Consider the following 14,261-nt stretch of genomic DNA (forward strand, 5'->3'; position numbering starts at 1 on the left):
TTCTCATTAGGCTCTATACATACCTATAGTGATAAGCACCTAATATGCTTTAAACCCATTACAAAAACATTATTAGACACATGTTTGTACTTTCCTAATCAACAAAAAAAAATATTTCAAAGGCATCATGTGCCTTTAACATTCCGATTCGAAAATCATTGTATTAAAAATTGACAGTTTTATTTTAAATCAAAAGCAGGCCATATAACGGGTTCACAGTTTAGCATGGAACATTAGTTGTGTTGTTTTAGTTTTTTTCGACATACTTTGCCTGAAATTATTAGTGATCAAAAACTTGATATAGCATCCTTAACAAACTATTTGTTAATTGTTAATAAATTCATTTCTTTGAAAATACAGTGTCTCCATTCATATTGAATACTAATATATAGACACAAAGAGAATAACAAAACCGGTAAAGCAACTTCTCCTTTCATTATCATATGTTAAATGTGTGATAAAATTAAATTAATTGCATGGGTCATTTTACTAGTTTTTGAAAAGTTCTAGGTACATAAATAATCATAGTAAAAAAAAAAAAACAACACATGTCACAAACACTTCCAGTGCATTCAAATACTTTTGGTCCTTTAATGCCATGATGGGTCATTATTGCTGCACACCTTTGTTCACTACTATCCTCAGGTCTTGTGATGGAAATATTTAATAGTTTTGTTACTCCCAAAATATATCTCCCATATAGAACTAATAAGTTAAATATTTGAGATTTTTTATTTATTTTGTTTGTTTGTTGTTGGTTATTTATTCATGCTGCCTGTTCGTTCTTTCTAATGCATTGTTTCTCATTTATAATGTACCAGATATATGAAATATTGATGAGAAAATTATTGTTTAAATGACATAAGAAGAAGAAGAAACTTTTATTTAATTTATACATTTACATGTATCTCGTTATACATCAACTAGTAATACATATAAAACATTTTGTCACGGTTGGTATTCAAATGAAAGAGAATAATTAATGTTTCAGTTTATACAATATGGAGAATAAGCTCTAATACGTATGAATAAGATATTGAATAACAGCAATTTTTCACTAATAAAGTGTCTAACAGTGAATATAATGGTGTTTTGACAGAACAAAGGATTCTTATAATTATCGGTTAAAAAGTTATGAAATCATAACTTACCAGAGATAGAATTTGTTCCCAAGTAAAAATATTTTCCAAATAAAATTCTTATTTCATAATCCTTAAACACAAAATATTAATCAAGTTTTAACTGTGATAAATTTTTAGACTGACTTTGGCTGCTGATAAGCCTTGCACTGATGAGTAAGCTCGCTGGTCAAGCTATGCGATCTCTGTGGGTCCACAAAAGGGGCTATGTGGTTGATAAAATGAACATTTTTATAGTCTTAAAAGTCTAGGATATGCATTCAATAAATCATTTCTTTTCATATTGGCTAAATTAATAAATTTGCTAAGATTGTTTGGAACTGATTTATTGTTTGACCTAAGCATTTCTATGAATTTGTACATACCCAGTACTGAGTCAATGATAAAAATAACATTTAATTAATTGAATTCTTAAATCATGGTAAACACTGTATATAAGAATAAAATGATACTCGTCTTCAATCTCAGAACATTGACACAATTGGCATAATCTTTCCTGTCTATCTATTCTATTCCTACCATATCTACCTGTTTGAATTCTAAAATTATGCGAAGAAATTCTTGAATGCGTAATACTACTCCTTAAATATTTAGATTTGATAGTATTTGAATAATTTTCAAAGTTTAAATCTGTTTTTAGATGAATATAAAGAGTGTTTAAAACATTATTATTGTTTAAATCTGCTTGCCATTTTTGTTTAAAGCAATCCAAAACACTTTATTTAAAATGTACCAAAAATGCATTGATATTATATTTTATGCCATTAGGTTTCAAAAATACATCTGCAAAACCATAATTTTCTAATTATATTTAAACATGGTATGTCCAATTTTTGACACCATTTAAACATTGTTTTAATGAGTTATTATATATTGTATTTAAAATAATATTATTTGTATTTGAAATTTTCAGCCAATGTTTTATCATTTGAACATATCTGTTAAAAAAATAAAGGGTATCTTCCTAATTCTCCGTATACAGCGCTATTGCTGGAACTTTTCTTAACGCCTAAGATATATTTGCAAAATTTGAGATGTACACTTTCTATATCTTTTGACTTAGAAAATCCCCATACAGGACATGCATAATTCAGAATAGAGCCAGCATAAGCATCAAATAATTGTAAAGAAATATGAATTATGGTGATAATTCTACCTTATTGATATAAATACTTTGTAGAAGTCATTACATGCTTTTAAGGCTTTTCCAATAATATATTGATTATGCAAAACAAATGAGCCCGTATAATTTAAAACTACTTCTTAATAGTTGAAATCATTAACTATCTCTAATTGTTCATTATTTTAAAAAAGTTTTTTTGTCTGTCTCCTGTCTCATGGGGCCCCTTTTTCTAAATATAACAACTTTTGTTTTTGAAGTATTAACTTGTAAACCCCAGTATGTAAAATATTCATATTATAAGTTAAGATTGGATTGTAAATCTTCTATAGAATGTCCTACTAACGCCATATCATCAGCAAAGAGTAGAATAATGATACAAAGTTCAACAATTGACAAACCACAATTTATTCTGTTCTAAGTCCTCTAAAAAAAGTGCAAACATAACCGGAGAATTATTTAGGCCTTGACGAAGACCAATTGAAATTTCAAAAAAATGTTTGCAATACTTAATACATAATTTAACAACAGTATATTACATAGCCTGGAACATTTTTAAATTTTTTCCCTAGATTCAGACGATTTATTATTATTATATGCCAGAAAAAATTTCGGGCAAATTATGTTATACCCCCTTGGGTCCGTCCATGCTTCTGTCTGTCCGTCCATCCGTTAGCAATTTGGTTTCCGGAGCATAACTTAAGTTCCATTTGGCCCACAATATTCAAACTTCATAGGATGATTGTCCATATTGGGTAAAAGACCCCTATTGATTTTGGGGTTGCAAGGTCAAAGGTCAAGGTCACTATCACCTTAAAACTGAAAACAGTTTCCGAAGCATAACTTAAGTTCCGTTTTGCCCACAGTGTTCAAGCATCATAGGATGATTGTCCATATAAGATAGAAGACCCCAATTGATTTTGGGGTCAGAAGGTCAAAGGTCAAGGTCATTATTACTTTAAAACTGAAAACAGTTTCCGGAGCATAACTTAAGTTCCATGTGGCCCACAATATTCAAACTTCATAGGATGATTGTCCATATTGGGAAGAAAACCCCTTTTTGATTTTGGGGTCACAAGGTCAAAGGTCAAGGTCACTATCACCTTAAAACTGAAAACAGTTTCCAGAACATAACTGAAGTTCCATTTGGCCCGCAGTGTTCAAACTTCATAAAATGATTGTCCATATTGGGTAGAAGACCCCTTTTTGATTTTGGGGTCACAAGGTCAAAGTTCAAGGTCAATATTACTTTAAAACTGAAAACAGTTTCCGGAGCATAACTTAAGTTCCATTTGTCCTACAATATTCAAACTTCATAGGATGATTGTCCATATTGGGTAGAAGACCCCTATTGATTTTGGGGTCACATGGTCAAAGGTCAAGGTCACTAACATTTAAAACTGAAAACAGTTTCTGGAGCATAACTTCAGTTCCATGTGGCCCACAATATTCAAACTTCATAGGATGATTGTCCATATTAGGTAGAAAACCCATAATGATTTTGGGGTCACAAGGTCAAAGGTCAAGGTCAATATTACTTTAAAACTGAAAACAGTTTCTGGAGCATAACTTCAGTTCCATGTGGCCCACAATATTCAAACTTCATATAATGATTGTCCATATTGGGTAGAAAACCCATATTGATTTTGGGGTCACAAGGTCAAAGGTCAAGGTCACTATTATTTCAAAACTGAAAACAGTTTCCAGGACATAACTTAATTTCTAGTTGGCCCATTGTGTTCAAACTTTATAGGAGGATTGCTATTTGAAGGAGGTAATACTTTATTTAATTTATGTATTAATGTCTTACAAATGCTTCATCCTTACTAAAAAAAAAAACACTTTCGGGCATATAATGCTGCGCCTAGCGGTGTTCTTGTTAAATATAGCTTATGCATCTTTATAGATATGTTTTGCCTGCCAGCGCACTCAGAATCAAACCATTTGACACGTTTGACAATTATTGAAAATGTAATTGAAATTATTTAAGATTAAACTGACCTTCTGTTAATTAGATTGACCCCTTTAACTATTATATTTACTCATTAATTATTGAACACATTACAACTGAGAATAATTATATAGAACTGATATGCTACTCCCATGTGAATTGATTCACTAGAAATTTTCATTATTGTACTAAGAGGCAAATTAAGGACAGATAACTGGGATCAGGTAAATGTTTAAAGTATTTAAACATTGATATAGATCAATGAAGGGAGTCAGTCTCTGCATCATTAACATCATTATATTGCCGTGCTTGAATTATAAACCACACAAAACGTTGTCTGTCGTCACAAAGCTTCTGGAAATAGTCGAGTACTATAAAGATGTTTAATGAATTTACAATGATATGGCTATATAAGGTATGTTATTTTCTGGTTTTTATTTTTACCTGGAAAAGTTAAATAAAGAGATAATCTAGATTTTTAAACAATGACATGAATATGAAATTTTTCTTATGCAATTTCTGTTCTGTTAAAGAATTGTAAGTACATTATTTTTTTTTTTTTAAGTACATTAATAGAATTTATAATGGACAGATGGTAATTGGCTATCATATACTGATCTATGAATAAATAGAAAATATTATTATCTGTATATAATAGATGTAGATCAATTTTAGAAATTCTCTTGTGAACAGATATTTAACTCTTTTATATAAACAATTATTGCACCAAACCTTAAAAACAGAAAATTTAGATTTATGCTAATGGAAGTTGATTGATTATTAATATTGTAGTAAACAGAACAAAATAGACCAGTTCTTTTAAGAAATATTATTTTTAACATAGGGCCATGGCCCAGGCCCTATAATATACAACAAAAGAATATAGAGCCATGGCCTTCTGTACAACAAAAAGATTATGGGGCCACAGCCCCCTGTACAACAAAAAATATTGGGCTTTGGCCCTCTATAAAAATATGTGACAATGACTCTCTATGCAGAAAAAAAAATGTGGTCACTGCCCTTTGTGCAACAATAGATTTCCCTCTAGACAAGAAACAGAATATGTGAACACTGCCTCTTAACAACAACAAAATAATTATGAGACTTATGTGAACAATCCAGCTAAACACAATTGATTTAATTTGACTTCTTACTTTTAAATATACATGTATTCACTAAACACATGAAGGTCAGAAAGATTATGATAATTTGACAGGTTTATTATATAATAATAAATGAAATATTAAAAAATATGATGAAATAAAATGCGCATTTTCATTTTCTGTTAAAATTTATTTTTCACTGCGAGAAACATATTTTCCATATTTTCACAGGTGTCTTGCTGGACTACTTTCTGCTTAAAATTCAGTCAATACACAAAAATAAAGTAGAAGTCTAAATAATGTAAGGTCAAAAAAAAGAGAAACAGTATATAATAAACAGAAAATTCAAGTTTTTTTTCTAAAAATACAGGATTTGTTTTTATCTTGTGATATGAAAATTATCATATTTTACTTGTGGCTCCCGCCACTTGTGAATTTTTTTTTTTCATACCACTCAATTAAATAATTCCTGTATTTATAGAAAAAACTTGAAAATCCTCTATTTATTAATTTCAACATGCTTGTTTATAATTGAGATATTCTGAGTTCATGTTAAAGAGGATAATTTTAACAAATGAAAGTACTGAAAGAAAGCTGCTAAAATCATACAGACTGGTCAATCTTCAAACTACTGGTCAAACTACCTCATAGAAAGTTAAAAGACATCGAGTACTGTGGCCTGTATCATACTTGTAAATCTATTTACCTCAAATATAAAAACCCAGTATATACACAATGTATTTTTTTTCTATTTACAGATTGTAGTCGTATGGGATGTCCTTTTATAACAAAGTTTCACCAGTCAATGAACACAGTATCATGGACGATAATGAACATTATGTGACACAGTCAACATCAAACCAAAGTGTTGTACATGATTCTTTAAGAACACAGTCTGTTCCAAGCAATGATAGTGTTGAATTGTTAGATACACAATATGTAAAGATTGCAGATACTACTGGCAGAGAACAAAGTGGTAAAGACAATTTTGATTATGAGCATGAACATTATGGTGGCAGAAAATTGTCAGTACATTTTAATGGTGTTAAAAGTCAAACTAGCTGTGTTGATAGTGTATCAGTAACTTTTACAAAGGGGATTTCTAGGAACCACAATGATGATACAAGTAGTCCATCTATGTTATATCGTGATATCAGTAGTCCATCTATGTTATATCGTGATATCAGTGTGGACCTCTGGCTTGTAAGTTTTATATTGTATTTATAATGTTCGTATTTTTATCAGGTTTTCCAACTGAAAAATCTGGTTATATATTGAACTAGTAAATGTTTATGGGTGATTTAATGAACATGAAAATTGTAGGAGATCAATCTAATATATCTTGCCAAATTGTCTTAATCTTTGTAATATTGACAAAAAATTATTTGTTATTTGAGTTGCTATTCAGTCTTTGGTATGTATATTTAAATGTTATATGCAAACTAAATAATGTAATATGTAATGATCTACAATTAAGATTATATTATGTACATCATCATTATAGAGAAATAATCTCTGGGGACGTCTGGTTGATTGTAACAATAAACTAAAGTCTATCTAACTGCAGTGATAATGCATGTAAATTAGTTGAATTATAGAGTCTGTATACAGCCTATAGGGAAAGTATGAAATAGACTATAATATATGCTGCAGTTTTAACATAATGTAATGATTCTATGAAGAAAGTGATAATGACCAAACATTTTTAATACCTACAGGTCATTTATTTATTTATTTGTAGCTCCAGTATAATGAAACATGATACATTTAAAGGGTATAATTATTTTCAAGACATGAATGATGATCTCTACTCCAGACTTACATTTAAAGACACTCAAGGGCAATTATTAATTCAAAACAATTTATATTCAGACAAGAATGACAATGCAAAACATTGACTTTTTGAGAATCAGTACATGTACCACATAGCAGCAGATGGGTAAAGATATTGGTACTTGTTATTCATGTTACATGATTTTATAATGAGTTGATATATGAAGGTCATGAGATGTTGCCTGACAAGTCTATTGTTTTCTTGGAAAGAAGTAACATATCTGTCATATCTTATCAACTTGTTTACATAGAGGAACACTGTCTCACATAAGACTGCTTCTTTTATGAGAAGTTACCATAAAAAGTATAGTGAATGCTCTTGTTATTCAATTTAACCTACATGTTTGTCTTTAAGATGGGATGATGTGCCAGCAAGACACAGTCCTATGCTGGGATGCTGTATTAGCATTATGCTGTCAAATTAACCTATGTCTAAATTGTAAAATGCTGTCAAATAAACCCATGTCCAAATTGCAAAATGCTGTCAGATTGACCTATGTCTAAATTGCAAAAAATGCTGTCAAATTAACTTATGTCTAAATTGCAAAATGCTGCCAGATTAACCTATGTCTAAATTGTAAAATGGTACCAGATAAACCCATGTCCAAATTGCAAAATGCTGTCAGATTGACCTATGTCTAAATTGCAAAAATGCTGTAAGATTAACCTATGTCTAAATTGTAAAATGCTGTCAAATTAACCTATGTCTAAATTGCAAAACACTATCAGATTAACCTATGTCTAAATTGTAAAATACTGTCAGATAAACCCATGTCTAAATTGCAAAAATACTGTCAGATTAACCTATGTCTAAATTGCAAAAATGCTGTCTAAATTGTAATGCTCAATATACACTATGCTGTCAAGTGAACCTATGTTTAGATTTGGATGTTGTCTTAGCTCTAGCACTTTTTTAAGAATAGTAGGGCTGTCCTTAACCCCCACAGCCTTGGCATAACACTATGGTTAAAGTTGTATGCCTAAATTCTTGTACCAACCTCTAAAGTTTGTATCTTCACATGCCATTATTGTAGGTCACTTTCAGAGGCCCATATATCTGGTGGGGAATCTGGCACAGTTATGGTCTCTTGAGTTAAATTGGTTAAATGTTTTGTATGAACATTGATATTTGAAGCAATTGGAAATATCTACTTTAAACTTCAAAGATGTCATCAGGATTATTATTTGAAGGTCACTTTCCAAGACCCAATTAACACATGCAAGGACATTAACTAAAAATGACTTTTTGTAAACTTGGAAATAACTTAGTCACTATCCAAAACTATTTTGTGTATTTTGAATAAAATATTCTCCTTTGTTAATTCCTGCATTATAACTGCTCTTGTTTTACAAATATTTGAGTTTGCAGTCCTAAAGAGTCAGATGTACTTTCTGTTGATGACAATTCTAATGGCTTCTCCATCAAACAATATTATTTCCGAGAAGCCCAACACTCTTTTATTATGGAATATTTCATCTTTATCAATCATCATAATATTGGTAATTCAAACTGAGCATCAAACTTTGTTAAAAACACCACATCTTATAAAAAATATGACATCTTATACAAATTGTCAACCTGGCATCACATAAATGTATCATATCATTAATATTATGCCAGTTATGACAGTTTGTCTTTCAAAGAATAGCAGTTGTTTGATCATATAGCAGTTATCACCATCAGTCTCATAGGTGAAATATTGTTACAATTTGGGTGCTATATATCAGAGGCGTTATTCGTTCTTTTTATAAAAAAAGTTGCAACAAATATTTGTTTGGTTTACGGCAAGGATTAAAGCACAGAACAAGTCACTGTAGCAACAACATGTATGATTTCACCATATTCATGCTTCATATCAGTTGAAAAACAAACATTGAACAATCCATATTTTCTCCAATAGTTTAAATGAATGTGAAGTTGTATAAATACATGTTTGTAATGATTATCAATCAACTATCTTAGGATAAAATATTGACCAAATTGTTTTTGTTTTACTGCCGTGAAACCATTAGCACTGTGTTTGATAGACTCTAGAATCTAATCAGTTATTTCTCCAGTTGCTTTGTGTGACAACATTGAGCTACAATAAGTAGTTTATTGTTGGTGCATAGTGATTTCTTATTTCTTTAAATATTACAAATAAACACCAATTTTAACATATTCACAAATGTTTTATATCAGATTCGTAGTTATCATACAAGTTATGTTAACATTTTTGTTATACAGACATAGCTTAAGAAATTAATATTAAACAAGTTAATTCAGTGATGGAAGTTGTCATTTTGTGTACATAGTATCTGTCATAAAGATTAATAAACAGCATATGTCCCTGAACAGTTTTAATGAAACTGCTACTGAAACATTTTACAGGGTGAACTTTTTTATGTTTCATTTTTATTTACTTTTTATCTCACCAGAAACGAAGGTTCAGGGTGAGCTATTAGTATCAAAGGATGATGCTCTGGTGTCCGTCATCTGTCGTCATGTGTCAACATTCATCTTCTTCTCTGAAACCGCTGGACAGATTTACTTCAAATTTGGTCTGTAGCATTCTTGTGACAGTCACTGTTAATTTGCTCATATTATTTCAATTGTCCCTTTTAGGGGTCAACAGAGCTTAAAATAGATAAAAAAAACTTAAAAAATCCTCTGCGACGGTACTAATTGATGGATGATCACCAAACTTTATCAAGTTAGCTCATATTAATTTTAGTGGCCTCTAGAGCAAAAATTAGAAAAACCTTTAAAGGTCATCTCCTACTGAAATAATTGATGGATGATCACCAACCTTTGTCTGTAGCATTCTTAGGTAGTCTTAGGTAATCAAATTTGCTCATATTTGAAGTTTAGCTGGTTTTGCCTTTCCGCAAGTTCTTTTGAAAAATTATTTTTAACACTGAAAACAGTTTTTTTTCTGGTGAGCAATTCAGGGCCATCATGGCCCTCTTGTTTTGTTTAAAACTTGATGTCTTTAAGCCTTCAGTTTTACATGAAACATATCCAAGACTGTTTATTTTTGACCAGATACTAATATGGTGATTTTAATCATGAGAAATTTATGTTTGTTTTCATTCTCAAAGAAGCAGGATTGTTAAACATAGATATACTTGCAGACACCATGATATATACAGCTTAATATGATTTTAGAGATATGCTTCTTTAGATAATATCATGTAATGCAACAATACAAACCATAGCTTCAAAGACATACACTTCATGCTTTTACATGTTGGCAATTGCATAACTAGATAATAGTGAATAGGTAAAGATTTCAACATAAGATTAGATATAAAACACATATGTTGTGTTATAACAATTACAACACAATACTCCCAGACAAATATACATGTATATGTTTATATTACATGTTGTATAAATTTATAATTCCCAACAATTTTCCTCTGTCAGATGTATGTTTGTAAAAGGACTTTTCATCAGTTTTGTTTGGGTATATTTTATATATTTGTTTATCAGTGTCACAACATGGTTTATTCCACATTTGTATCTATGAAGAAGGCAAGTAGTTTAATTTGACCATTACATCTTGGTGATGGTATACCATTGGATAGCTTTAATGGATCTGAAAATAAAAGGGCATTTTACAGAAGAAATAAGGTTTCTTCTTACTCGGATAAACAACAGCATCATAGAAATCTTCTATTCTGTGATACGAAGCACTTAACTTTAGTTGTTAATTTTGTCTACATGTGATTTTTATGCATTTATTTAATCAAGTGTTTAATGCTGAATAAACTCGGTAATTATTGGTATAGACAGAATGTTTTGGCCAGTGGCATGAAACACATCACTTCATGTCTAGTTATTAATTCATTTAATTATCTAATTGATTATGATGTTACTTGATGTATGTATGTAAGGCAGTCAGGTAAATATTTGTGACTAACCCTCACTGGGAATTGAAGAGAAGTGTAGCTTTGGGGATTTACAAAGTTGCGTGACAATACAAATGGATTTATCTATTACTGACCACTTAAATCAATGCAAATTTTAAACAATTTGATGGTAATTGACTGCAAATTGAATTGTTTTCATCCATGATGATAAATATATAAAAGGAAACATGTCTTTGATTTTAACATGTTTTTTATAATTAACTAGAGAAGGCTTTAGTAGAAAAAAACACTTCATGCAAAATAGGCGCATAATAAGACAAGCGTAAATATTCAATAAGTTAAAGAAGGAAAATGATTGGAAAGGTAAGATACATTTATGTGTAATTAATTTTATTTTGAAAAATTCTAAATGTGCAGATTACCATTTTTATATTTTTCTATACAATTTTAATATGTGGCATCATAAGTCATATTCAACCATAAAATTATTCATTTTAGCAATAATTCAGTTTAGAAAAAGAAAGTGGACACATTTCATTTCAAAGAAACAAGTATTTCAATGTTCGCGAATTTTAAAACTTAAGATAATTTTTTTAAAGAGAGGAAAAGATAAATATATAATTATACAATTGTATAAATGTATTAAATATATACTTTTGCCATCATTAAAATTGGACTTTTTAATTGTCAGCAATAATCTTGATAATTTTATTATTTACTAAAAAAAGTTGCCCGTACATATAGATCCATTGGGGTACTTTTTAGGGAGATAATTATTCCATATAAAAACTAAAAACTTTTGTAGCAAAAATAAGAATTGTAAACTAATAGAAGTCTGAGTTAGAAAATAATGAAAATAGTGAACATTTTTATTCTGTTTAACCCATACAATAACAGCCAAATTTTTAAAGAGTAAAATGAATTCCTAAATTAACACAAATTAAGAATTTTGAAGAGGAAAATTAGTATCATTTTAGCTACAAGATTATTTGTGTAGAAATAAAAGGAAAAAGAAAAAAATTAATGCATGTTACAAGGGGATGTACAGTTGTACCATATAACAGTCACCCCCTCACCCCTCATATCATTCACCCTTCTAGAACTCAATTATGAATTCACTTTACTTTGCAATGCTTTATATATATAAATGCTACAGATTAAGTATCACTTCAAACAGCAAAGTTAACAAAAATGATTGACTAAATAATATCTTGTGAATAGCTGTATTTTACATTAAAAAGATTTTTATTAAACTTTATTAATTAACTAGCTATTCCAAGTTTTTACAAAAGTTATAACTTAAAACCCTGTTGGAGAGAATTTTTGTGAGAATTTTCTAATTTAACATATTTTTTTTTAAATGAGTAATTTTAAAAAGAATAATTTTTTGGAGATGACAATGTTGACAGTTTAATGCCATAAAAGTTTTCTTACATGAAAAATACAAGTATGTTATAAGATACATTTGTAAAATGCTCAGGTTTATGCTGAATTCAAGTTTTGTTTTCTAAATGAAACATCTTGGTTATTTGATGTCCTATCTCCCCCAGTATGTAAATCAGTCACAGATACATATATGATAAATCAGTCACAGATACATATATGATAAATCAGTCACAGATACATATATGATAAATCAGTCACAGATACATATATGATAAATCAGTCACAGATACATATATGATAAATCAGTCACAGATACATATATGATAAATCAGTCACAGATACATATATGATAAATCAGTCACAGATACATATATGATAAATCAGTCACAGATACATATATGATAAATCAGTCACAGATACATATATGATAAATCAGTCACAGATACATATATGATAAATCAGTCACAGATACATATATGATAAATCAGTCACAGATACATATATGATAAATCAGTCACAGATACATATATGATAAATCAGTCACAGATACATATATGATAAATCAGTCACAGATACATATATGATTTACTATGAAATATTAGCGTGGTGACAGATTGTATGACGGATATTCCCTGGGTAATGGTGTTGTCTATTCCTGTTACTGTATCTTTTTTTCCAGGATTATCAAAGTAATCTTTATATAGACGCTACAAATGTTTGAGAAAAATGTCTTTATTTGGTACTTTATGTAAGGTTCTTTCAAAAGCTCAGCTTGATTTAAATATCATTTACTTTCAGTTTTTAGTAATAATTGTAGAAATTGTGCATGATTTTACACTAACACTTGTTAAAAAATACACTGACTTTTGTAAAACAACAACTCTTAAAAGTTGTATGAAATAAAAAGATTTGAACAGCATTGATAAATGACCCTATAGTATAAGTCCAGTCAGATTTGAGTTAGAATCTTGGAGATGTCTCAAACTAAACTGCTTGGAATGGTATTAGTTTAAGTAATCTTTTAGTGTTTACCAATGCTTTGATGCCATAAATAAATGATTTTCTTTTCCCTAGTCTCAGCATATATTTTGACCATAGATAATAGCTGGCAAATCATATGCTGAATGATACTTGACAGTTAAAGACAAATCTTAGTGGTTCTTGTAATTTAATTGTCAATTAAAATGTTTCATATCAAATGTTTCATCATTAACAATGTTATTAAAAAGTAATACCTATTCCAGATTATACGAGATGATCTAGTAGCTGACCTTGAGTACCAGCTCAAGTTGACCCCTGAACGTATCAGTGTCAAAGACAATGCTGGTAATACACCAGTACATGTTGCTGCCAAGTACAACAGAGTTAGGTCCCTTGCAGTCCTGCTCGAGTTTAAAGCCCGTGAGTTACTATGGTTTGTTATCTATAATATTATGAGAGTCAAAGGTAACTGATATAATGATGGAACTATGCGACCTGTATTTAGCCATTCTAGCCTGTACATCCATACAGTCTGACCTGACTGCAAACTTTAGTAATTTAATAACAAATTATTTTAAGCTTCAAAAATTTAACAACATAGTTTTAGAAGTTTATATGAAAGGCTAATGTAAATGTCTTTATACAAGGAGTTTTAACAACAGTATACCGTGTTCTGAAGATTTTAATTATATTGGCTGGTAAATGTAATATACTAACTACTGGAACAAGTTAATGGTTGAATCTTAAAATTTTAGATGAAACCTTTTATCTATGCTACTGTTGAGTATTGAATTTGCGTAATGAAAAAAAGTGTATTCTGCTTTATTCTTTGATGATTTAATATGAATATTTGAAATCTTTAAAACTTTGTATACAATGTTTGTAATTATGAT

The 14,261-nt window shown here is 29.7% G+C and overlaps 1 protein-coding gene across 1 annotated transcript in view; it reads left to right on the forward strand.

The window, feature by feature from the left end:
• Positions 1–6,049: 6,049 nt before the first annotated feature.
• LOC132733699 (transient receptor potential cation channel subfamily A member 1-like) overlaps positions 6,050–14,261 on the forward strand; it is a 47,407-nt gene continuing 39,195 nt past the window's right edge. The window contains exons 1-2 of the mRNA XM_060720366.1: positions 6,050–6,516; positions 13,632–13,788. Coding sequence (XP_060576349.1) covers positions 6,088–6,516; positions 13,632–13,788 — 586 coding nt within the window. The 5' untranslated portion in view covers positions 6,050–6,087. The remainder of the gene's footprint in view (positions 6,517–13,631; positions 13,789–14,261) is intronic.

Source organism: Ruditapes philippinarum, unplaced genomic scaffold (genome assembly GCF_026571515.1).
Source record: "Ruditapes philippinarum isolate M1 unplaced genomic scaffold, ASM2657151v2 ctg802_1_1_1_1, whole genome shotgun sequence".
NCBI lineage: Eukaryota > Metazoa > Mollusca > Bivalvia > Venerida > Veneridae > Ruditapes > Ruditapes philippinarum.